At 42.5% G+C, this 26,765-nt stretch overlaps 1 protein-coding gene across 1 annotated transcript in view; it reads left to right on the top strand.

Annotated features, from left to right (window-relative positions):
• Positions 1-26,379, top strand: part of PRELP (proline and arginine rich end leucine rich repeat protein) — a 33,961-nt gene extending 7,582 nt beyond the window's left edge. The window contains exons 2-3 of the mRNA XM_081193559.1: positions 18,221-19,166; positions 23,921-26,379. Coding sequence (XP_081049685.1) covers positions 18,236-19,166; positions 23,921-24,096 — 1,107 coding nt within the window. The 5' untranslated portion in view covers positions 18,221-18,235 and the 3' untranslated portion in view covers positions 24,097-26,379. The remainder of the gene's footprint in view (positions 1-18,220; positions 19,167-23,920) is intronic.
• The last annotated feature ends 386 nt before the right edge of the window (positions 26,380-26,765 follow it).

Genomic DNA, 26,765 nt, shown 5'->3' with positions numbered 1-26,765 from the left:
CTCACATCTAACATGGTGAGTTCATCTGCCAGATTGCTACATGTATGGCAAGAGAAATTATTCTTTTGCCATCTCTTGTGTTGTGCATTTTTGCCTCAACCAGTCTTGCTCACTTCAATTCACATCTGGTATCTTAACTAAAATAAAACATTTTCAGTCAGATATTCTGGAGTCTGCCGAATGGATCAGCTCAGGAGTTTTGCCCCTTGCATGTCTCACCTGCTTGGTTCAAGAGAAAAATAATTTGAACAACTGCCTCTTGAAGCCCTGTCTTTCTAGCTGTTACTCATTAGCCAACATGGTTCCCTCATCCCTGACCATAGGCCATGCTGCCTTAGGTTGTGTGAGTTGGCAACATGTTGGTGGCCCCTGCATTGCCCTATAGCACACCTATGTCCAGTCAACCATAGAAAAATATATTCCAGTTAATTGGAGAGAAAAGTTCTGTCTCCACTAATGCAGAGATTGGGATTGGGACTTGGGTCAAAGGCAGGGCAGATATGCTACAGCCCCCTAGGTGATTGCTTTTAGAAATCTACGTGGAAGCCAATAATTAATTAAATTTTGGGAAGTCAGGGAGGGTGTCTTGTGGATTTCATTAAGTGCCTCACTACATATTCCCCCCTATGATCTAAGAACTTGTTGAAAACTGCCACAAGAAGGAGAGAGTTTGTATCTTTAACTTTCACAGTGACCTGTATACATTGGTTGGAGGACACGCTGGGGTCACATTCTGACTCTCTCAACACACACACAAAATAGGTCAAAGTGTTGTTGACATTTTCCCTACACAGCTCGCTTCTCCTTGCATGTTTTTAAAAATAGGGACTTAGGGTGACGCTGAGTGCAGAATCTAACTAAAATGATTTAAGAACCTATTTGAATATTTAGGCCACTTTCGATTAAATTTATATTTTTGGGTGTAAGCCAAATTCCTAAGTATTTTATTTTCTTAACCACTTTAATTCCAAATTGTCTCTCTAATCTTTCCGTCGCATCGTTTCTCAGGTTCTTCGTTAACATTTTTGTTTTGGTTTTGTTCAACTTGAAGCCCGATAATTTACCGTATTCCTCCATGATCTCCAATACTTTGCCCACGCTTTCCTGCGGCTCTTCTAGGGATAACATCAGGTCGTCAGCGTAAGCTTTTAATTTAAACTCCTTAAATCCTATTTTGATCCCTTTTATCTCTGTTTTGGACCTAATTTTATTCGCCAGGACTTCCAAGGCCAGAATGAATAGAAGCGGGGAGAGGGGGCATCCTTGCCTTGTTCCTTTCTCTATTTTGAATTTATTCGTAAAATTGTTGTTTATTATCAATTTAGCATGCTGGTTTGAATATATTGCCTGTATTCCTTTTAAGAATTCACCTTCAATCCCTGCCTTTTCCATCGATTTTAGTAAAAACCACCAGGAAACGTTATCGAACGCTTTTTCTGCGTCTATGAAAATCAGGGACGCCGGAATATTATTGTTAATCTCCAAATATTCAATTAGGTTAATGACGTGCCTCACATTATCTTTCATGAATCTGTTTGGGAGGAAACCCGCTTGATCCTTGTGAATTATCCTTATTAAACATTTCTTCAGTCTATTCGCCATGATGTCCGCATATATTTTGTAGTCATTGTTTAATAACGATATTGGCCTGTAATTTTTCATGTTCGAATTATCCGTATCTGGTTTCGGGATTAGTGTTATAAAGGCTTCTCTCCACGTCTCAGGAATTTTCCCTCCTCTTAAAATATTGTTCATGGTGTCACAGAGTACTTGTGCTAATTGGCTTCCCAACACTTTGTAATATTTGGCCGATAGCCCATCCGGGCCTGGTGCCTTCCCTAATTTCAATTTTTTTATCGCATTTTCAATCTCCTCCATATTTATAGGTCTATTTAATTGGGTTCTTTCTTCTTCTGTGACAGTTTTTCCTATGCAGTTCTCTAAATATTTTTCTATTTGGGCTGGGTCTTCTTCTCCTTTCTTATATAATTCCTCATAAAAATTAAGGAAATTTTTTTGTATTTTTTTTGGGTCGGTTATTGATTCTTCTTCTACCATTATTTTATTTATCACATTCTGCTTCTGTCTTTTCTTCTGTCTTAATCGAAGATAATTATACACCAACATGGAACAAAGTGAAAAAGGACCTGGATGTTTGGAACAGGGTGAATCTCTCGTGGTTGGGCAGGATGGAAGCAATAAAAATGAACATACTCCCTAGGATGCTATTCTTATTTCAAAATATACCTGTCATCAGAGGGTCTAAAATATTTAAGGATTGGCAGAAGATACTTTCAAGATTCATATGGCAGGGAAGAAGGCCAAGGATTAGATTTAAACTACTAACAGACCGTAAGGAGAGAGGAGGACTGGCAATACCTGACCTAAAATTATATTACGAAGCGGCCTGTCTTTGCTGGGTCAAAGATTGGATAACCTTAGAAGATACGGACTTATTAGATCTGGAAGGGGCCGATAATAGATTCAGTTGGCATGCCTACCTCTGGTTAAATAAAGAAAAAGTACACAAAAGGTTTTCGAGCCATATCATAAGAGGACCCTTGTATGAAGTCTGGGAAAAAAATAAGAAATTGTTGGAACAAAGAGTACCCTGGTGGCTGTCCCCAACAGATTTGTTATCAATCAAAAAAACAAACATGGAAGTACAAAAACTGACATATGAAGACCTATTAGTGAGATCCCAAGACAGCTGGAAACTAAGACCATATGAAGAACTAAGGGAGAGGTTGTCGGGTTGGATACAGTATCACCAAATTAATGCAATATGGACAGAAGATAAAAAATTAGGAATGAATGAAAAGAAGTCCAAATTCCAGATTGAAGTAGTCGAAAGTAAATCGAAGATACTATCCAAGATGTACAACATACTACTGGAATGGGAAACCAAAGATGAAAAAATCAAACAAGTTATGGTCAAATGGGCAAAAGATCTGGGACATGATATAGAATATGAAAAATGGTCAAAGCTATGGAGAGAGGGATTAAAATTCACGGCAAGCGCTGCAATCAGGGAAAACTTAGAAAAAATGATATACAGATGGTACCTCACACCAGAAAAATTGAATAGAATGTATAAGACCACAGACAAGGCTTGCTGGAAATGCAGGACAAAAGAAGGTAATTTCATACATATGTGGTGGACTTGTGAGGAAATTAAAAAATTTTGGGATCAGATATACAATGAGTTAAAAAAGATATTTAGATATACATTTCCCAAGAACCCAGAGGCCTTTCTATTAGGGATGGTCGGGAAAGAAATTCAAGAAAAAGATAAAATTCTATTCCAATATTCAACAGCAGCGGCCAGAATGCTAATTGCTCAAAATTGGAAAAGCACAAATCTTCCAACGGTGAGGGACTGGCAATTAAAACTACATGACTTTATTGAATTAGCAAGATTGACACAAAAAATCAGAAATCACAAAAATACAAAGTTAAAAGAAGACTGGAGTAAATTTATGGCCTATTTTGAAGGTAATTTTAAAAACTTACCAAATACAGCAGGTCTGTTGTAAAACTCCCGATGTGCAAATCCAAAACAAAAACCAGCGGTAAAAAGATAACTACTGAAAGTGGAAACCCGAAATCAGTAGGGAAGGAAGTCGACAGTTTTTATGTCTTTATGTTGTAGTTTTTTGTCTTTCTTCTTTTCTCTTTTGTCTGATTCTTTATTTCTCTTTTTCTTTCTTTTTTTTTATTTTCTTTCATAGTACTTAAGTGTCGTGATTTTTTGCTGAATGTTTTGTTTTTTTCTTTTGTGTGCATAAAAGAAATTTAATAAAAATTATTTAAAAAAAAATATGAATATTTAGGCCACTTTCAGAATTTGAACAAATCAGACATGTCCAGGTCATACACACCAGCATCTTCTGAGAAACTTTAGAAGTTAGCTACTTTTCATAACAGACAAATACATCAAGCTAGCCATATAATTTTCAGTTAAAATTATATCCCATAGAGTTAGACCACAGATTGCCCCCTTCTTTGTGAACTGAGGGTCACTGTTTTCCAGACAGGGGGCTGGAAAGGTATGTTGCTGCACAAACAGACCTCAGGTTCAATCACATATGGTACATGTTACATACAAAACCAAAAAAAATAAAAAAATACTAAAGGTAGACTATCTGTTTCTTACAGCATTCCTTTTTATGCTTTTATTAAAAGATTTTCTTGGGCAACCAAAGTACATACAACACCTCTGTTTTCAAATCACAGAGTCCTTCCTACAGGTTGGTTACATTCAGTGTGAGACATTCTCTTTTTTAAGGCTCAAAGTTGTGGCCAGAGTTCTTGTTACACCTCTATAACATGCACAGTACAATCAACAAGGCCAAATAAAGTTGCCTTGGGGGATGGATTCAGCCCAGGCTATCTCTGATTTAAACAGTGGGATTTAAGTATGATTTTCGCTGGATTTTGCTTAAAATTTGCTTTGTAGTGTACTTAGTTTGTTTATTTGCGGCCCGCTCATTCTTAATTTCACCAACCGTCCTTTATAATTTGTGAGCTCAGCTCACAAATGTTATTTCAGGGTTGAGCTAGTAAATAAATGTGTATTATATTGTTGAAAGCCCAGCTACATAAATATAGAAATAAATGACACACTTACAGATTGCATCATCAGAAACTAAAAAGTTCTATGCTAATTCAAAGCAGATTGGCACTTCTTTTATGACTTTATAGGAAGCTCCTGAAATTCAGTGTTCACATTTTGCATGCATGGAGGTTTGTTCGCCTCCAGTGCCTCCAGATCTGAATTCATTTTTAGTTCTCCTTACAAGAAGCTGACATTAGTTCTTGTATCACAAAAAAGAAAATTTTGGGATAAAATCCAGAGGAGCAAAAGGAGGGGCGTTAGAGTGAAAAGGCTGTGTTCTTACTAGAGGGAACTAGACTTACAGAAAAGATCATTTTGCTGAAATAGTTTTCTGAGACATTCATTTTCTTCCCATAATTCATATGCTATGTCCCTGCTGAGTCCACCGTTTTGTGTTGGAGCTAATGATTCCAAGCCCCAACCCCATTAAGATGATGGGAAAAAGCAGGAACCAAAGAATTCTAGGTTTAAGATGAGACAGATGGCAGCAAATACAGGGGGAGGGGAGGAGGCACAGAATCTCTTTATGGAGAGCGTCTGTAACTTAGATGCCCAGGAATGTTTTGAGACAGCTCAGCCAAAATATGTGAAAGGCGGCCAGGCTTCCCACTAATCCGGTATGCCAACAGCCCTGTAGTGCATGTTCCTTCCCTTTGCCCAAGTATCTTCCTCAGACTCAGACAGACCTTGTGGTGTTGTGTGGATTTGAGGAGGGGGTGTCAGGTGGCAGTATTATTTGATGATGCAAATAGGGTGGCCACTTATGCACCACCAAAAAAATAAGAAATGCATCTCTGAGAAAGAAGGCAAAAGAGGACACAGAATTGCATAAACTTTCAATTTGCTGATTTATATTTTGTAGATGCAAATTTAGAAATAGATGTCTTTGTGCTCCTTTCCTACATCTGTTTATCATTGAACTGGACAGCAAAGAGAAGATCCTTCTAAACAGAGGATTGACAGCCTTTCAATAGAGGACATGTGTAAAGTAGGAGACATGTCCACTCTCTAAATGAAGACACTGCCAGGCCATCATATGTATGTAAGAGAGATTCCTAGAAAAGCATCTGCAATCACTGGAAAAAGCGTATGCAGGCCTGCTTACTGGCAGATCTCGCCATTTCCCAAAACATTTTCAGACCGATCTTTTTGACTTCTGACTCTGTCTACTGTTGGTCCTCAGTGTTTTCTTGTTAGCGTAACACTGTTGACATTTCCTCACCGCAGACCAATTGGGAACTTGACAGCCATACACCGCTGTTTGTTAATGGGGCAAGAGCTGTCTGATGGAGCCTGGCTGGTTGGCTGGCTGCATACATGATGTCAGTGGCAGCTGGACTCCTAGCTGTATGATGGACGGTTGATGAAATGAAACATGCTGAGGTTAGTAGACTGTAGAGAATCACAGCATAGGCGCAAAAGATTCCATTTTTTACAAACCACAAGCCATATTTGAATGTGGAAAGTCTAATTTTTAGAAGCTTCCAAATGTTTTTGACAATCTAAAACCATTGTCCACCAATTGCTAATGATGCTAACACTAAGTTGGTGAAGCACCTTAAATAGGGGGGAGATTAGGATAACCCACTGCATAAGAGGACGGGGCTCCTGAACCTTTGATTGTTATGTTAAAATGGCAATTCCTGCAGGGACAGTTTTTCTCACCTTTTTTGCTGTTCTGTGCAAGCCTGTGCACAGACACCTGATGTTGCTGGCCTATAACTCCCATCATGCCTGACCATTGGGCCATCCTGGCTGGGGCTAATGGGAGTTGGAGTCCAACACCACCTGGAGGTCACAGTTTCCCCATAAACATATAGTAGCCCTATCTTACTTTGCATGGGCAGTCAAAGCATTTATAAAGCCGCATACATGGGAAGGGGAGAATTGTACCAATTGCCCAACGTTGTATCTGACTATACGTGTTGGAACTCACATCTGCACAGGGGCCTTACACAGACAGGCCAATACACTATGACTATGTTTGTGTGATTTTTTACCCTTGAAAAATAAAGGGTAGGGATCCTGTGTTCAGAGCCTACATGACCATCCACATTAGGGTTCTATCAGTCCTGTTTACAATATGGGGATATGTTTGCAGAGATTTTTGAATTTTCATTAGTGAAGCATCTTTAATAATACCCAGGATGATCCCTTTTTAAAGCCAGTGCTTTTTTTCTTAAAAAAATGTTTAGGGGTACTCTCAATTTCCTACTCATATTGAAATACTGCCCCTCAATGAGGCTAAACTTAGATTCAAAAAATGTTTAGGGGGTATGCGTACCCCTGAGCCTCCCCCCCCCCCAGAAAAAGCACTGATTAAAGCATATTCAAGAGAAACTCATTCCATGGTGGGGCAGCAGTATCGGACATGCCTACTCTGCCCAGCCTCCATGCATTTGAGGAACAACTAGCTAGTTTATGATGGAATATAAACTATTTTAGCCATTTGCCAAGGCTTGGTGGCAGCTGATTCAGAATATACACAGATCCCAGATGCCCTGTCAGCTAATTATTTTTAATGTAGAACCACAGAGGGAATTTGACTTGATACACTGTTATTATTATGTCCCCAATTAATCATAGGTACAGTATTGTTTTCTTACTATGTCAGCATTGAATACCAGATTTGTCCATATATGGCCTCTAAATGTCTGCATGTGGTTTAACATCACCTTCTCTGCTTTAATTTAAGACCTGACAACTTTGCTAACAAGTTTTGAACATTATAGTGCTGGTATTATATTTGTAGAGCATCCTGGAAAAATACATAAAAATATATTTTATGTATTTTAAGATTATATTTAACCCCATTTTCCCAATTCTTCAGGCAGCTTACAAATCAGTAAAAGGCAAGAAAAATAAAACCCAATTAAAACTAAGCATACTATTAGCCACACTAAAGTGACAATAAAAACTAATTCAGCTGCAGCAAAGCCATAAGCAGCCCCAAAAGGAAAGCAGTTTGGCTCTTGGGACAGAACATTCCAAGACTGGGGACATGGGGGTCAGAGAGGTGATCAGTTTCTTCGGTGAACATGCTGCAAAAAAATACTGTTGTGGGAATGGACCACTAATGGACTCCATGTTTTATTGTTTCATATATTAATTGAAATATCTATATCCTGCCTTTCCAACTCACAATGAAAGCAGCGCCATAATTGAAGAACAATCACACTGTGACCTTAAAAAGCAACAAAAACAGTAGAGCAGCTGGTAACCAGCAGTATACTTTTCAGCGGTGAGATTTAGGAATGTGCCAAACTATAAGCATGCCAGAATAAAAAATGTGTTGGCCTGAAGCCCACAAAGAAAGGGAACAATGTGATCTTGTGGACTAGGGAGTTGTACAGCCCGGCTTTCATAATTCTCCTGTGTCTTCACCAAGATATTTATCTATTAATTTATTTTTGCTGGGTATGTTGTTTCCAAAGACAATTCAAGCCGTTGGTATTAAGCTATGAGTCTGTCATGGCTTCGGAACCAGGTACAGTACCTTAAGGACTGCTTTATGAGTACCAAGCTATATGGAAGTTAAGATCCTCTACTGAGTTCTTTCTCAGAGTGCCACTGCTGTTTGCAACAAAGGGGGTGAGTGCCCAGAGTGTATAATTCCCTCGTGGAGGAGTTTGTCTGGCTGTCTTTAAGACTGGCAGATGAAGGTGGGGGCAAGGGGTGCGCCCCACCCTGGGTGCCATCTGGGGGGTGTGACATCGCGTCTGCCCCCGCCCCCAGAAGCTCGGCGCTTGCCGCACACCACTGGGACACTCGCCACTTGCCGTGCACGTCCTGGAATGTGTACCGCTTGCCATGCACACCCCCCCCCCAGGGCAGCGCGCCATGCCCCCTGGGACGCATGCCAGCCACGCTCCCAGATGTATGCCACTCCCAGTGCCGGATATATATGAATGAATAGGAGCAGCCCACCCATGAGGCAAGGTGTCATGACCTCCTCAGACAGCAGGATCCACAGGGGCAGCTGATATGGCCTCCAAGGAATGCATCACTTGCTGATACTGTGGTGGCGACAGCAGCAGCAGCTGCAGCATGCTCCTTGGAGGTTGAATCTGCCACCTCCTCAGCTTCCTAATACCATGTCTCCTCCTAATGTCTCATCTACAGCAGACACATGGTGGATTGGAGACACTGCTAGTCTCCTCCCACACCTGTTCGAGATATAAATCTTTATTCCCCCTGATGTAGATCTTCACTCACTCCTTCTTCCTTGGCATGGAGGCTGAACATTTTGTGGTCTGCCTCAGGTACCAAAATGTCTTGAGCCAGTCCTGTATATGACTGTAAAATGAGCAGTTAAGGTGCACAACAACTGGCCCCTGTACATTAAGGTTACCAGATTTTTTTCAATGAATCCGGGGACACTTTTCAACTTCAATGGATTTTGTCAGGGGACTGATTTTGTAAATCCGGGGACTGTTCCCGGTAAACGGGGACGTCTGGTGACCTTATTGTACATACTCCCGAGGTTTCATGGGGAGTGTGCACATAATCTGTTCACGCTTTAGAAAATGTGCATATATTGATGTAATTATGTACATTTTCTGGTCATTATGCATAATCCCCAATTAGCCATTATCTGGGCTGTTTCTGCCCCACAGACTAATCTTATATGGTCTTCAACATATCCTCAGTCCAGTCTACTTTTCACCATTCTCAGCAGTTCTCCAGTCAGCTGAGCAGCGAAACAGGGATGGAAATGCAGGAAGAGGAAAGCTTAATATCTTCCCTGCTCCTTCCACCATATTGATAGAAATTGCTCCCCTATGCTGCTATTAAGCTCAGGAAAATGTTGAATAGCAGCATAGAATCATAGAATCATAGAATCATAGAGTTGGAAGAGACCACAAGGGCCATCGAGTCCAACCCCCTGCCAAGCAGGAAACACCATCAGAGCACTCCTGACATATGGTTGTCAAGCCTCTGCTTAAAGACCTCCAAAGTAGGAGACTCCACCACACTCCTTGGCAGCAAATTCCACTGTCGAACAGCTCTTACTGTCAGGAAGTTCTTCCTAATGTTTAGGTGGAATCTTCTTTCTTGTAGTTTGGATCCATTGCTCCATGTCCGCTTCTCTGGAGCAGCAGAAAACAACCTTTCTCCCTCCTCTATGTGACATCCTTTTATATATTTGAACATGGCTATCATATCACCCCTTAACCTCCTCTTCTCCAGGCTAAACATGCCCAGCTCCCTTAGCCGTTCCTCATAAGGCATCGTTTCCAGGCCTTTGACCATTTTGGTTGCCCTCCTCTGGACACGTTCCAGTTTGTCAGTGTCCTTCTTGAATTGTGGTGCCCAGAACTGGACACAGTACTCCAGGTGTGGTCTGACCAGAGCAGAATACAGTGGCACTATTACTTCCCTTGATCTAGATGCTATACTCCTATTGATGCAGCCCAGAATTGCATTGGCTTTTTTAGCTGCCGCGTCACACTGTTGGCTCATGTCAAGTTTGTGGTCAACCAAGACTCCTAGATCCTTTTCACATGTACTGCTCTCAAGCCAGGTGTCACCCATCTTGTATTTGTGCCTCTCATTTTTTTTTGCCCAAGTGTAATACTTTACATTTCTCCCTGTTAAAATTCATCTTGTTTGTTTTTGCCCAGTTCTCTAATCTGTCAAGATCGTTTTGAAGTGTGATCCTGTCCTCTGGGGTGTTAGCCACCCCTCCCAGTTTGGTGTCATCTGCATAGGGTCAGTAATCATTGGAATCACAGGGGAGGGAAAAGTTAACTAGTTGAGAAAGGGTTGCCATGCAAAGAAAAAAGAGCTGGGAGAGAAAGAATGTGAAGAACCAGAATTCTCATGGGAAGGAAAGTGGAGGCAACACCGAATTCTCTGAGGAATCAACAGAAGCTGCTGCCAAGTAATAGGAATTGTTAATATTGATTCTGCTAAGCAGGGATGCTTTCACAAGAGCACTTGAAAAAATAATCTTGCACTAAGTGTGATTGCCCCCTGAAAGAGAAAGCAGCTCATCATTGTGAACTCTTCTGTGGCATGAGCCTGTAACCTTTTTCATGTAATAGTTTCTCAGTACTAGTTATGGGGAAACTGTGGCCCTCCAGATGCTGCTGGCCACCAGTTCCCATCAACCCCAGCCATACATGGCCAATAGTCAGAAATGATGGCAGTAGAAGTTCAACAATAGCTGGAGGACCACTGTTTCCCCACCCCTGATGCAGGAGAAGATGGTCCTTCAAGTAACCTAATCCCAGGCTATTTGGTTTATTGATTTAAAGGTACTAACAAGCACTTTGAACTGGGTTCAGAAATGAACTGCTGGCCGGTGCAGATGGAATAGCAATGGAGTCAAATGGAGGATGTGACTGTGTTCTGCACTGATTGCTTGTTTGCTTCAGAGACGAATCCACTGCAGGGACCTATAACAAAGCTCCAGTGGCCTCATTTGTCTTGCAAAAATGCCATGAAAAGGTGGTGGTGGCTAACACACCACCAGGTGTGGAAATGCGGCTGTCTGAGAGGTTTTGCAGGGGTGGGGAGGAAGCAATTGTCAAGGGAATATTTCTAACAGCTCCCTTCCCTTTTATTCCTTATCCTATTCTTTGAAAAGGAAAAGGCATTGTCCAAGCCTGGCTATTCGTAGCTTTATCTGTAGTTTGTCCCACAGTATGCTAAATACATGATGGGTGCGTGTACACAAACAGAAACTCCGGGAACCCTTTGTGTATTGCACTGAATATTTCCAGCACTATCCCCAACTTTTGATGTATCGCATGGAACATTTCTGCACCATCACATTACATTTGCAACAACAGTGGTAGGAAATAAAGTAACACACTTGGAACAATGATATGTGAGAGGCTTCCAGGCCTACAGTGCCAGGTTGCTCTGTAAATCATTTTGACCCATGTCACTCGAGCAAGTAAGAAAACAGGGCGAGTCTGTGTACTACTTCTTTTTTTAAGCCAATGTAATCAAGACTACAAGCTCTGTGTCAATCTAATGGCTTGTCTAAGAGAGAAGCAAGGTGCTTTGTACACATTTTCACACACCATCCTGTAATCTTATGGAAGTGTCTCTCTGCTGAATTGAGTTTAGGTTAGCTTTGACTGGTAATCTTCCTTCTTGCAGAAGCCTATCTGCTTAGCAAGTCTGTTCAAAGGCTGGTCAACTGCTGTCAAAATTTCAAAAATCCATTGTCACAGTACCATGTCTGGGTATTAGCATAAATGTGGCTTGTGATTACAGGCCTATAACCCACTTTAGCTAAGTAGTTATATTGTTAATTTTCAGGGCTTACCTCTGCTTACAAACCTCCAATGAAGGAGAGCTCACCATCTTCAAATGGAGTCAATTCCACTGTTGAATAGTTCTTACTGCCAAAAGTTCTTCCTGATGATGAGTCGTGATCTCCTTTTGCAACTTGAATCTATTGGGTCCTATCCTTCAGAGCAGGAGAAAACAAGCTTCTTCCATCTTCCATGTGACAGCCCTTTAGATATTTGAAGATGGTTATCATATCTCTTCTCAGTCTCCTTTTTTCCAGGCTAAATATACCCAACTCCTTCAACCATTCCTCATAAGGCTTGGTTTTCAGACCCTTGATCATCTTGGTTGCGCTACTCTGCACATGTTCCAGTATGTTCATATCCTTGTTAAATTTGGGGGCCCAGAACTGAACCCAGCACTCCAGATGTGGTCTGACCAAGGCAGAATAGAGTGGGACTATGATTTCATTTTTAAGCCATATAGCTCTGAAATAAGCATGGCCTATGATATCCAAGTTCACTAGCAGCATCTTAAGCAATAAGGAACTTGGTTATACAGCATGAGGCTAGAGAACTGAAAAGACTCAGCCTGTAAGCATTTCTTTAGTACACCCAATAAAACACGACTGCCGGGCCTCGGCAAAAATGGACTCTTGTGAGCACTATTATAAGATAGAGTTAAGCTACACAGGCTGCATGTATCTGATTCTTCAGAAATCCCCTACAGCTCAGAACATTTCTCTTATCTTGCTTCACTTACAAAGGCCGTGTTCCCAGATGTGGGGAAATTGAACATATTGGTAGGCTGCACAGCACAGCAAGCGGAGCAACCAATATGTGCATTGCTCTGCCACAGTGAAATTAATAGGACAGAATAAGTCTGTCTGCCTGTGTGGCACAGAGATGCACAACTCTGTTTATTTCTGTGGTTGCTCATTGTGTACGGGTGTTAGTACAAATAGGAGGGGGAGTGTGGCATATGGGTCAGAGCAGGACAATTTGGGCCCATTGCCATGACTGGAATAGGCTCTGAATAGGCCCTTTTAATGGGTTGAAAGGTGCATACTTTAAAAACTAGAAATCTCTCTCTCTGTGTGTTCAGTTGGGTTTGGGCAGTGCCACATTTAGGTGCTGAGCTGAGGGAGCACAACATTATGATGATGATATCACCTGTATTTGTACAGGTGCATACTGAGAAGGTCCATAAAAAGCAGCTGTACCAAAAATAATTATTGTGAAAATAAGGAATATTGGGGGGCACCCAATTTTTTTCTTGCTCAGGGCACCATATTACCAGAGTCTGGCCCTGGTTTGGGATTTGTCAGTTGATCCAAAAGAGCTGCATGAGGGCAGAGAGAGAGAGAGAGCTACCTGTGCATTTTAATGGAGATAATTCAGTTCCTAGAGTTACACCAGCTTGACTCAGTGTTTCCAGCGTGACCAATTGCAGAATACATTCTAATAGACCACGATTAGGAGCTGCTCTGTTAGGTAAAATAAGCACAAGGAGCTGCAAAATGCAACATGGCCCCTTGACTTTAAATCTTGTGATTGGATTTGTTTTCAAAAGTCAACAACTGGAGGGCCACGGGTCTCCTGGACCAAGTTTCAATATGATTCTGCAAAGGGACTCTGGAAAAGTTTCCAAAACAAGCACAATGACTTATCTATGGTTGCAAAGGAAGTTTGTGACAGAGTATGGGCCTAAAACCATTTCTTTTCTGCCCAAGGGAGAAGCTTGCTCCTGTTTTGCTGGTTGCTGTAGTTGAGAGCCTGACAGCACCCTTAAGACTATTTGGTACTGATTCATTGTCTTGTGAGTCAGCTTCCATATTAAGCATAGATCACTAAGGCGATATTTCCATTGAACGTGTTCCAAAGCTGCAATAAACCATTTTGGCAGAACTTCTAATGGCTCCAGTGCCCCTTGGCACCATTTGAGGCTCCTAAGTTAATTAGGCCCTGCTTGTGCATTTTTACAACTGAGAGAAAAAGTGTGGTGCAGATTTCAGTGCAGGCGCTTGGTGGCAGTGCTGTTAAAATATCCATTTGTGCTGAAGTGGAACACTGTGGTTCAAAGCTGTCAGGATTTTTCCACGCTCAGTAGGAGGATGCCAGGAAACGAAGAAAGTAACCTCGCCCACCTCATCACACCCCAGCTAAGCAACTTTCCCTTTCCTCTCCATATGTTCTGACAATTTGCATTCACATTTGCCAGATACATTGTGTTGGAGTATTCACAACCTTGGAACCTCGGCAGCGTTGCTCCTGCCTTGCTAAGGATTTAATAAGTTGACGGTTGCAAAATCACTTGGACCCAGCCATTTCCCTTGCATGGCTTTAATGATGACAACCACTGTGCCTGTTTGGATCTAACTGCCTTGTGCTTCGGGTTTTAAAGACCAGATGTCCAAAGCACTTCTCCCTTCTCTCTGTGTGTCACATTCTTTTAAAAATCTGGCCATAATTGGAGCTGTGTTTGGTATGCTGAAAAATCTGCCACTTACTTTGATGCCTAATGAGAACCAAGTCCTTAGGAAGCCTGATGGATGGAGTGACGGAAAGCATGGGAAAACTTAATTCCATAATTTGAGTATTATTTTCTTTTTATTGATGACATCCTATGTTCTCTGGGTGGCACAGCTAAATATGGCTAGGATACAATATGGAAAATAAAATAAATCACAATTACCGTTTGAGACACAGCCCAGCAGAGATTAAGCAACACAATTAAGCATGAATAAGTTCTTAAAATTTTAAAGGATACAGTAATAAAAGTTAGGGTGGTGGTGGGTGTGCAATTGAATTCCAATCTTCAGTGCTACCACACAAAATAATTTGGACCCAGAATTAGATAGATCCCCAAATACTTATTAGGATATATCACAAGCAGAGAACAGGAGCGAGTAAATGAAGTCATCATGAGAATAATAAAAAGAATTATTGTGTATGTTGGCACCCTTCTTTCTCTAGTTCAGCTTTCCCGTGCAAACAAGTAGCTTTGTGCAAGATGCACGTTTGGGTGGATCAAAAGCTGTTGTGTTATTTTGCACAGGATTCAGACAGGGCAGGATGGGAAGTTAAAATGCCTCCCATTAAATGCTGCAAGCAATTAAACAAATTTTTTTTTTTGAAGGAGCCACAGTCCAAATACATAGGTATAGGTGCATGATTCTTGTTTCCCTTCCTCACATGAAAAATGAAGAGATTGTAGACATTAGCTTTTCAGTAAGAAGACAGCAGTTCTCTGCACCTTTCTCAGCTGCTATTACACCTACAGGTTCTTTACAGCTTTCAAGGACATTGTTGTACAGGCTACAATTTGCTCACATTTCCTTCACAGCTGTGACCATGAGAAGCCCTCTTATTCTTCTGACACTCTTGAGAATAAGGGCCTTTCCAGATGGTTGTTTAAGAAGAGGATGCTATTCTTCAGTGAGATATTTATGCTAGACTTACTCTAGAAGTGGCTGTGTGGTGTCCCAGCTTCCATGCAATGAAGGGAAGGGCAGCCTTGCTGCAGAGGTTAGCAATGCTTATGCTTACAAACAAGGTAGATGTGCTCTTTGTTTTCAAGATGAAGGAAACACACACAACTGAAAGGATGGTGCTGAAAAAAGAAATGAGGTATTCTGAAAATGGAACTGGCTAGCAGGTGCTCCTCAGTTTTTCCAAAACATATACTTAAAAAGCTGTCCGAGTGTAATCATCACCATCATGAATAAAACAGCCATTTTTAAAAGGTATGGAATGCTGTGGGATTGGGAGGAAAAGATACAATGGAGAACTTCGTATATTTTACAGCATTGGCTGTCCATCTATAGGATTCATTAAAAGAGATATATAAATAAGACAACAGGCCTAAACAATTTTCAACTGCAGGGTTTGTTGTGCGAATCACTTCCTTTTGGTATCGTAAAAAGGAGATGAGATGGCAAGCTGTAAACACATGACTTATGAAAAACCAAAAACCAAGAATATGCACTGCAATACGTATTCATGAGCTTAGGCGATGCCCTTGGTAAAGGCAGGTGCTCTCCCTTTTCCAGGGAACCCTCCTGTACTCAAGGCTGGAAGCCAGCTGTGCTGGTGGCACGAGGGGCACTGATCCAAGGCTAGGTTGCCAGGCTGCAAGATGGGGATCACATTTATCTCTTTCACAAATCCACAGCTGTGAAAAGAAAGCTATGGAAATTGAAGATATTGAGTGTAGTATTCAACTAAGTTGACTGATTTAACTTAATGAACATGACTGTGTTAGGATTACAGGTTTCACTAGGTCTGCTCTGATTGCAACTTAGTTGACTACCACCATAAAGCAGTACATCTAGTTCCCTAAAGTATGAGTCAAGGAACCAGAAAATGGAGCAAAAGAACCCCACACCTTAGCATTCTCTTCTTCTAGTTTTGGTGGCTAATACCCCTTGTTTGTTTATTGGCTGTATGCATGTTCTCCAAACATTTACTGAATATCTTAGGCATCGGCATTTGATGTACAAGTATTTGCAAGGTTTGACAGTTCTCTGTTGGCTGATGTGATCAGCATTTGATAGCATCTTTTTTTATTAATAATTTTTATTAGTTTTCATTTATAACAATCCAATAAAAGCCACATTAATACAACACCAAATTATAATATGATTAAAAAAGCCAATTATCCAAGACCAAATTAAACAATTTTGAATGACTTCCTGTGTTCTGGATTTCAGGGAATGATGTTCTTATTTCATCCTGTTCCAATACTTTTAGTTAGTCCAAATACGACAGTTCCAATCTTGAGCCTTTATTTTAACAGCCACTGATCTGATCTGATGGCTTTCATTCACATTTGATAGCATCTTACATGCAGTAGCAGACAGCATCTGACATGTAGCTGTCAGCAGCTGTCAATAGCTGTCAACAGACATGCAGTAGCAATTAGCATTTGGAAGTAATTTCAATAGTTAATTTGCAACAACACATTTTAGTTAATTAGTTTATTAATTAAAATTAAATCAATCAAAACAAATTAGTGTAACAAATAAGAAATTTCAACATCAAAATATCATTGTTGAAATTTGAAAATTAAGCAGATTTTGAAATTTTGCTAAATATAGTATGCGCTCTAGCAGAAAGTACCTGAGCTCAAAGCCTGGGGTTGTATCCAATCCTGGTTCTGTTCATAGTTTAACTATCATAGGATCATAGAATTGCAGAGTTGGGAGGTACAATAAGGGTCATTTAGTCCAACCCCCTACAATGCAGAAATCCTGCCCACAGCCATCCCTGGAGTGGACATGAACCACCAATCCTCTGTTTTAAAATCTTTTAAGACCTAAAAAAAAAAAGTTTTTAAGGCTGTTCTTGAATTTTTTTATATTGGCTGAGTCGGTTTATAACTGATGGCATTTATTGTACTGCTGCACGGTAATACTAATTTTTGAAAGCCAGTTTGCCAGGACCTTGTCCTAAAAGGTGGAATATAGATAGGTCCATTAATTTCACTAGGTCTACTCTGAGCAGAACTCATTTAGTGATTATCCTTGGCCTTTTTCTTTACCACTAACAGCCAACTCCTTACCAGTCATACCCTTCCCTGGTTGGAATGTGCACTTGAACCCTGATATTGCCTCTTCATTGCCTGGCTGGAGGACAGAGCAGGGTGTGTGAGTGTGTGTGTAAACCAGCCTCCAGCGCAAATATGAGAGTTACATGCATTGCTTTCCCACTTTTGCCTCTGGCCCTGGATGCCACTGGCACGTGGCCCCCAGAAGGTGGGCCAGAAGAGAATGTGGCTTTTGAGCTGAAGAAGGTTCTCTACCCCCTGGTATACAGGATTGCAGAGGCGTAGTTGGGGGGGCATTGTGCACTGGGTGCCACATCGTGGGGGGCGGCGCTTACCATGGGGCCTGCAGCTCAAGCCATGCTTCCCTCCTGGGTGTGATGTGGTGGCTCAGGTGCCTGCAAGCTGTACACTGACTGAAACAGCAGTATGGGGCTTGCGTCTGCCCACCGCCTCCCCCTCAGCCACCCTACAGCTGAAGGGGAGGCAGCAGGCAGACTCCTTGGAGGAGTCCTGCCCCATCGCACCCCACTCCATGGGCGGCTTGCCCCACCCCTAGGGTGTGCACGCTACTCCGGGCACCTTAGCAGCTAGCTATGCCACTGCAGGATTGCTCTGCCTGACCATAAAAAGTTGTGCACCAAATAAGCTATGTACTACTGGCCATTAAAACACACACACACACACACTTCACTTTTGCACCTAAAGGTACTCTGGTCGGGGAAATCCAGTGCTGGAGAAAAGGATAGCAACACTAAGTTATGTCCAGTATGGTCCTATTTTCAATGGTTTCTTCTTGTCTTCTAACAGGTGACTGTCTAGACCATGAAGGGGCTTGCCAGACTGATTTTCCCACTCATTCTTGTGCTGATTTGTGAGGTGAATGGACAGAGGCGCAAGCCTGGAAGAAAGCGTGCTACTCCTCCACCCTCTGAACCAGTTGAACCTACAGAATTGCCTCCGCCTCTGCCACCTGGCCCTCCCTCAGTTTTCCCAGACTGCCCTAGAGAATGTTTCTGCCCTCCAGATTTCCCTTCAGCCATTTACTGTGATAGCCGCAACCTGAGAAAAGTGCCCATTTTCCCACCCAGGGCCCATTATATCTACCTGCAGAATAACTTCATTGATGAGCTTCCTGAGGAGTCCTTCAAGAATGCCACAGAGCTGAGGTGGATTAATCTGGATAACAACCGCATCACGAAGGTGAACAAGAAGGTGCTGGATAGGTTGGAAAGCCTTATGTTCCTGTACATGGAGAAGAATCATCTTAGGGAAGTACCCAACAATTTGCCTCCCAATCTGGAACAACTTCGGCTGAGCAGGAACCGGATCTCTAAGATCCCTGCTGGTGTATTCAACAACCTGAATCACCTCATCCTCTTAGACCTTCATCACAATGAGCTGAATGATGGAAACTTCAACAAAAATACTTTCAAGGGGCTCAAGAACCTCATGCAGCTCAACTTAGCTCACAACAGGCTACACAAGATGCCACCTTCGGTTCCCAATGCAATCCACCAGCTCTTCCTAGATGAGAATCAAATCGAAGACATCCCCAACAACTACTTCAAAGATTTCCCTAACTTGGCTTTCATTAGGCTTAACTACAATAAGCTCTCCGACAAAGGACTGCCCAAGAATTCCTTCAACCTCACTAACTTGCTGGTGTTGCACTTGGCATACAACAACCTCACCAACATCCCCTACATCAACTCCAAGCTGGAGCACCTCTACTTGAATAACAATTCCATTGAAAGTGAGTCAGCAGAGACCTGCAGTTGGCTAGGCCTACAGGAGAACATGGGGCAGAACCAAGCCACCTAAGAATGGCCATCAAGGCCAATCCAATACATTTTGCTTCCTGAGGTGAAGCAGCAAATGGTGCCCAAGTCAAGATATATAGTGCCCATACTTTTTATCTGAGGCAGAAAATCTAGCCAATGCTTTTGGGCCATACACTTTCGGGCAAAGCCCATGTCATTTCATAGGACAGGTGTCATCCCACAGAGTCCGCAAGCACAGTCATGGGAATAACAAAGCCCTTACCACCCCCAGATGTTTGTGCTGCTGGAGCTCCCACCACCTGCTGCCTTGATTGAAAACATCTGCAGGAGAGCAGGAATGCAGAATCCTTTCCAGAAATTCTTAGCAAGCAAAGGAAACAATAAGCCATGAAACAACCGGCCCAAGTGCTACCCCCCCCCCACTTTCCTTTAAACTTTTGGCACTCTGGAAGAGCAGTGGGTTAGGCCAATGAAGCCAACTTATACAATGGGCTCCAAAGAGAGAAAATGTAGTTAAATTCTGAGTAACTTTATTCACATCTGGCAGCTCAAGGCAAAAACATTTCATTTGAACCAGGCTAGCTCATTGATGCAACATTTATGACTCCAGTGCTCAACAGAACACAGGCAGGATCTAAGACTAATGATTCTTGTGTTAAAATTACAAGTTTTTGTTTTAAATTCATAACTTAGATTCACACGCCTTGGAGTCTCTAGTCTAAGGTTATCCTAAGGTCACACTTTACATCTTTTATTAGCAAGTACAAAGGCTAGAGACCTACTTTTAGAAGCAGGGAAATGTGGAGCTCGGATTTATTTGGGGCTTCTTCTTCTTAACCCCACAGCATTCAGGTTGACACTTAGCTTGGATATCACCTAGAAAATGCAACGGGACTTGCCCCATTTCAGGAGGCACTCCCAAACTTCTTAACCCCTTGGGGAGTTTTCTCAGGATTAAGACCTAAAGGGTTTTAACATTTCTTTTGAACAGATAAGCATGTGTTTCACAGCATCAGTTGTTCCATCTGTGCAGTAAGGATAAAAGCACTTTTGCACAGCAGGGATGTGATACTTGTGGGTGCAGATATTTTACTAAATGGTAAATGGGGTCTCATTAGTGCTTCAGTTTGAGGGTACTAATTACTTCATTAGTTACTTTCAGTTAGAGATGCACTCCAGCAAAAGACATCACCACCCTTGCCCTTTGCTCTGCCTAGGTTGCTACATGAGGGGAAATATAATATAAGGAGCATCAGCCTTTTGGCGACTGTGTAGGTGGTGTTCAACTAAGTTTACTCACAGTAGGACCACAGAAATGAATGACAGGAACTAAGTTTAAATGGGTCTACTGTGACTAAAATGTTATTGACTACCACCCAGTGGGTACCTTTTGAACTTTAAGGAAGGGCCATAGGTGCCAGTCACAAAATGGCTGCCATCAGGATGTGGCATAACAAGAAATGGCTGCCACTCCTCAAAGAGCAGAAAGAGAAGCACTATGCACCTCTCCTCTGCTCAAATTGGATAGGAAGGTAGGTGTCCAAGCATGACAGATAATGAAATGTTGGCATGTTTAACTGGCAATGTAAGAGAGGCTAAGCCAGTGCAGACAGGAACTGATTAGGAAGAGCCAACGTCTCTCTTATGTTGTGAGTTTTTTTAATGGGTTAGGTACAAAGGCCTTTTGCAGACACCATAGGAGGTACTGGTGGGCACACTGGTGACCATGGGCACCAAGTTGGTGACCCCATCCTAGCCCTGCCCCCTGATATTCTCAAGATAACTGAAACAATAAAAGAAGAAATGGCATGGATATAATCCTTAGCTGGTGCCATGGCATGAAATATAAACTGTTTGCACTGAGATTCAAGTGCACATATGGTTCATGATTTAGCAACAGGAAGCAAATTCTGATTCATGAACTTTTATAATTAAGATTGCTGTTAATCATAATTGCAGTGCTTATAATGTGCAATGCCTTAGAGCCAAGCATGGCTTTTTACCAACCTCTTTGCCTTACATCCTCAGCTGGTTCCCTTAAAAAGGTTCCCCCCCCCTCTCTCTTATAATAGCTGCCACCCCTACCCTGGCTCCTCTAGGAAGGTGGAAATATATCAGCTTGCTTCTGTTCTATATTTTTAAAGCCCAGGTATCTGGCTTTCATAAGCATAAGCACAGGAAAGCAATTGATCAAATGAAGGCTTTGTTGTGCTATGAACAAGTTCCAAATCTGATGCAAGGTTTGCCACATTGTTCACGTTGCATAGCTTAAAAAAAAAGCTGGCTCAGGGTGGGAGTTGGATGGGGACTGTGGCTTCATTGGTCTCTGCCATAGTCCCAATGAGAATTGGACCCCCTGTCTCAAACACACACACACACACACACACACACACACACACACACACACACACACCATGAGTCTGATACTTGCACTGCCAACAACCCCCTGATCCTTTGTCTAACAGGCTTGTTGAAATCCCCAAGTAGAGTCAAAGGTGGTTTGTTGATATCTAAAACCCACGCCATTGACACAGAGGAGGAAAGAAGCATATGTAAACATAATTTTACCAACCACCACTACTACTACTCCAGGTTGGCTTTGCCTAAACATGGTACAAAAGAGTATTAGACTTTACACTTACTCAGTACTTTCACCAGTGATGTGTGCCTTTGGATAACTGATCAGACTTCAGGGAAGTGATATAAGGAGGGTGGGGGCAGAGCCAATCAGGGCTAGGGATGAATGATATTGTAACCTAAATATGAGTAAATGTCTGCTAAGCAACAGATAAATTAACACCTAAAAACTGAGCCTTTTTAGAAAGGGTGTAGTAGTTGGCTACTTGATAACCAGCCTTCTGTATAGCCCTCTGAGCACTAGCATTTACAGCAGATATGGCAACACTTTGGGCCTCCAGATATTGCTAGATTACCATTTCCAGTAGTCTTGATTGTCACACTGGCTGAGGCTGATGGAGTCTGGGAACATTTGGAGGAGCATAGGTTAGTGATCCCTGAATTACAGAATACTTAAGGTTCTTTGAAGAATAGATCAAAGGAAGAGGTTGGATGTTTTCCTGCTTAAATAATGGCCTACTTTGTTGGTTAGGGTTTTTTTTAGAAAACAACAACTGTTTTTCCCCTTTAAATAATGTTAGCCAGTATTTATAAATCACAATCAGCAAAGGCCCAGTAACTTGTTTATTTTATCTTCATAACATCCCCAGCGAGGGAGCCATTTGAATAGTTTCATTTTACAATAATAATACGGATGCGAGTCTTCATTAGCCTGAGGCCATCTAGTGTTATGTTTGAGCAGGTCTTTGGAACCTAGAAGTGGAACAACACTGTTCTGTTGATATAATGCTGCTGCTGCTTATCATCACCATCTCAGGGGCACTGAATGTCTCTTACCAAAACTAACCTGAAGGGTATGCAAGACCCCCTGTAGAAATACATGTCTGTGTTGTTGGTATGGTAGGACTCAGATGGCAGAGGTGCATAGGAGGGCAGTGGGGGGCCTCAGAGCAGAGTTCTGGGTCTTCCTAAGCTTCTTCCTTCTCTCTCTCCAACCCCCTCCCCTTTTTGCGCAGAATCAGAGCTGCTCAATGACAAATGCAGACTGATTCCAAGGCTTAACCTGCAGAGAGACCCAGTGGCCAATTTGTCTTCCATATGGGAAACTGAGTGCAAGTTTCTCAGTTTTCTCCGTGTGGTTCACAACAAGCAAAACTTGTACTGCTTACCTAAATGCACTCCATCAATTTAGCAATCAATAGTTATACATGAATGAAGTCACATATCCGTACCAAGCATTTAGTTACATCTTTACATCGGATCTGCTTTAAGATTGGAATGTACAGATTGCAATATTGTCTGAATAGTACAGGGATGACATGGATATCCAATATGCTAAACACCAAGCTGTGTTACATTAATCCCTTTTCTAAGCAGCCTTGGAATGTGACATTCACCCTTTTCTAACATCTTATAAAGGTAAAGGTACCCCTGCCCGTACGCGCCAGTTGTGTCCGACTCTAGGGTTGTGCGCCCATCTCACTTAAGAGGCCGGGGGCCAGCGCTGTCCGGAGACACTTCCGGGTCACGTGGCCAGCGTGACGAAGCTGCTCTGGTGAGCCGGCACCAGCGCAGCACACGGAAACGCCGTTTACCTTCCCGCTATAAAGCGGTACCTATTTATCTACTTGCACTTTAGGGGTGCTTTCGAACTGCTAGGTGGGCAGGAGCTGGGACCGAATGACGGGAGCTCACCTCGCCGCGGGGATTCGAACCACCGACCATGCGATCGGCAAGCCGTAGGCGCTGAGGATTTACCCACAGCGCCACCCGCGTCCCTCTATGTGCATTTAAAGCTATGTTCACTTTTGTGGTGTGGGTACACACAGCAGCATTGTTGCCAACCTCTTTTGAAAGATGTCTGTATCGTTTATAAACTAGATTATACAGGCCTATGAAATGGGGGGAGGGTGATATGGGACTTGAGGAATGAACTGGGAAAGCTCTTGTTCGAGGCAGACAAGGAGGATTTCTCCAGATATTTCACAATGATGAATGGAAACATAGGTCTTAAAGCCAAAAGGGACCACTGCATAACCTTGGATTTTGAATTGACGATTGGTGGAAGACCAGAGGGTGAAAAGAGAAGTGCAGAATCAATTATCTTGACTCTCCTAACTTACTGCTGTGCTTTCTTTTCTCTGTTTAGAAATCAACGGGACCCAGATTTGCCCCAATTCTATGGTCGCTTTCCACGATCCATCCTCAGATTTTGAAAACGTGCCCCGTCTTCGCTATCTGCGCCTGGATGGCAACCATCTGAAGCCACCGATCCCCTTGGACCTGATGATGTGCTTCCGACTCTTGCAATCTGTCGTGTTCTAAGCCTCGCAGCAATCGCCACTCCTCTGGGACTTTGGCTTTGCACAGTGACTTGATTTCAGTCTATGTTAGACATGGGGAATATATGTTATCATCCCTACCCTGACCTTGCTGCCCCAGTGCCTTCTCTTTACTGCTCCATTCTGCTGCCGCCTCCTCCTTCTGTTGCAGGAAACTCTGCAGGTCTTGTTTTACACAGCATCTTACGGAGTCTCCTAGGAGAGTTCCACAGATTCCTCTTTGATATGTGTGTTATCCACAGAAGTGCTAGAAGTCACAGTAATACTGGCTTCTTAAATACCAACTCCTTAATTTGTCTCAAAATTAGAGAAGAGAACACACCCAGATGCAGCATTTGTGTTGTACTCTTGCTGTCTAACACTTCAGATTGAGTTATTTGCACCCACCCACCCCTAGCCAACAACATCAAGCTTATAAAAGAAGTTGGATTTGTTATTATTATCGAGACCAAAAAGAAGAAGAAGAGGAAGCAATTTCATTTAAATAGGTAAAATTTCAAAGTGTCATTTGTCTAATAAGGATGCTGGATCAAAAGGAAAGGGATATTCAAATTTATTCATAAATACCATGGTAATAGGAACACCATACTGTGGCATGTGCTAATCAATAGATAAAAGTGCATAGCATTGTATTCTGTGGAGCCATGTGAAGTGCATTGTGGGTACAATGAAAAGTAACAAAGAACAGATATTCCCCCCTTTATGCTCTTATGGGATGATACGGGTGATGGTAGCAACATCCTGTCAGTATGTTACCTGAGTTGCCGAACATAATGTGATCACCGAGATTCGGATGATGGTACTTTAACAGCACCATTTTAAAATGAGAATAATTGCTTGATTAATTACTCATTCTCTTCCCCACAGTATAATTCCACTTCAGTTTGCTACTGTGACACAAGTGCAGTACTAGAGAGAAATTGCCAAAGGATAGAAAGGTGTACCTGGAAAGGACAATCCCATTGCCATGATGATTTGAAGGATATGGCCATACCTTCTGGGCCATGTGTATGTGTTTGTATGTGGGAGTCTTTTTGCATAAGAGGCTGCTTATCAGAATGCTCTGTTGCCTCACTAACTTTCACACAATTTCCCTTTGCAATGTCTATACAGGACAGATGTCACAAAGGAAATTGTGCCTCCCCATCCTTCAGGCAATGTCTCCTTGAAGCTCTCAAGCATAATGTTGCTTTCCCTTTCAGTAAAATTACTCAAAGAGGAGGAGCAACGGCATGCCAAAATACAGTTGAGAGAAGCTGTGGGAATGTGGAACTGAGCTGGCATGGACTATTCTCTTGGACTAGGAACAATAAACATATGTTGTTATGTTAGAAACAACTAACAGATATTAATAGAGTCCCATATAGATGAGTAGATACCCCTCCATTGTGTGTGTGTGTGGGGGGGGGGTGCAGCAGTGTACCAGTGGTGAACCTTAGGCTCTCAAATTCCAGCGGCACCCTGTGAGATGCTAAAATGCTCACACCTCTTGCACTTTGTTATACAGCATTATTGTGGTGCCCCCTACAGTGTGGTACCCAGTGGGGCCAAACCAGTCATACTAGCCTGAAATAGCTAATACCTTGCTTGTGTGTAGGGACAGACAGACCCATTAAAGCCCAGTCTGTCCTAGTTCCAGAGGGGATAAAGTCCATCCCATTCCATTTCTGGGTAGATTTTTAATTGGAAACCTGTAAGAAAAAAATTGACCTGAAAACACACAGTTAAAAAAAGAGAAGTACTCGTGAGATGATTTGAGGGTTGTGTGCTGCCTCCATTACTCTCCCCAGGTCTCCTTAAAAACTTCTAAAAACAGGGTATCAAGTTGTCAAAGCCTGAGTGGCTTGCATTCTAGGCATCTTGCCACTATGTGTCATGAATGCACATAGATCAAGCGCCCCCTGGGAGTGACAGGACAATACCATCTCATTGTTGTCAGGAGGAATTCTGTGGAAAAAATATGGCGTCCCCAGTCCTTTTTTTCTGCTGTGCTGCAGTCTCTTTATCTTTGCTTGTCATCTGAACTGGGACTCATGGCTAAGCGCTCTCCTCACTAACCACAAGCTGTAGCCAAAGCCTGTTACCCACCCTACTTTCTGGAGTAATAACAGACTGAGAAATAGGGGCAACACAAGGATTTAAATTTAAGCTGCCCCTATGCAATATTCCATTCACCAGAGCCTACCAATAAGGTGAAAAGTTAGGTGTTGTCCTCTTTATACTCCTGCAGCCTAGGGTAGCTTCTCGCTTAATAGCCTCCTGAGTTCGAGTTCAAAGATTGGCTTTTAAATGTGATTTTGCAAGCACTTCCCATATGACAGTGGTTTTCAACCAGTGTGCACACTGGGGTGCCTTGAATGATGGTCAAGGGTGCAACGGGCAACACTAGCCTCTTTCCCTCTTTCTTTCTTCCCCTCCCTCCTCTGATGCCCTCTCTTATCTCTGCCTCCCAAAGGCTTGCACAGCTGTTTATTGCAGTAGCCCTGTCTACAAGCTCCCCAGGTGAATGGTGCCTCTGGGAGGCACCTCTCTTTGGGGCCGGGGGGCTGGGGGCGGCAGTGGCTGCCCAGAGGACTCCCAAGGAGAGGGGAGAGGAGGCTGAGGGAACAAGGGAGGGTGTTCAAAAAAGGATGAAAGGTTGTCAGCCCTGCA

Source organism: Podarcis bocagei, assembly GCF_964188305.1.
Source record: "Podarcis bocagei genome assembly, chromosome: 5".
NCBI classification, from domain to species: Eukaryota; Metazoa; Chordata; class Lepidosauria; order Squamata; family Lacertidae; genus Podarcis; species Podarcis bocagei.
Note: the sequence above shows the minus strand (reverse complement) of the source record. Positions and strands in the feature narration are given on the sequence as shown.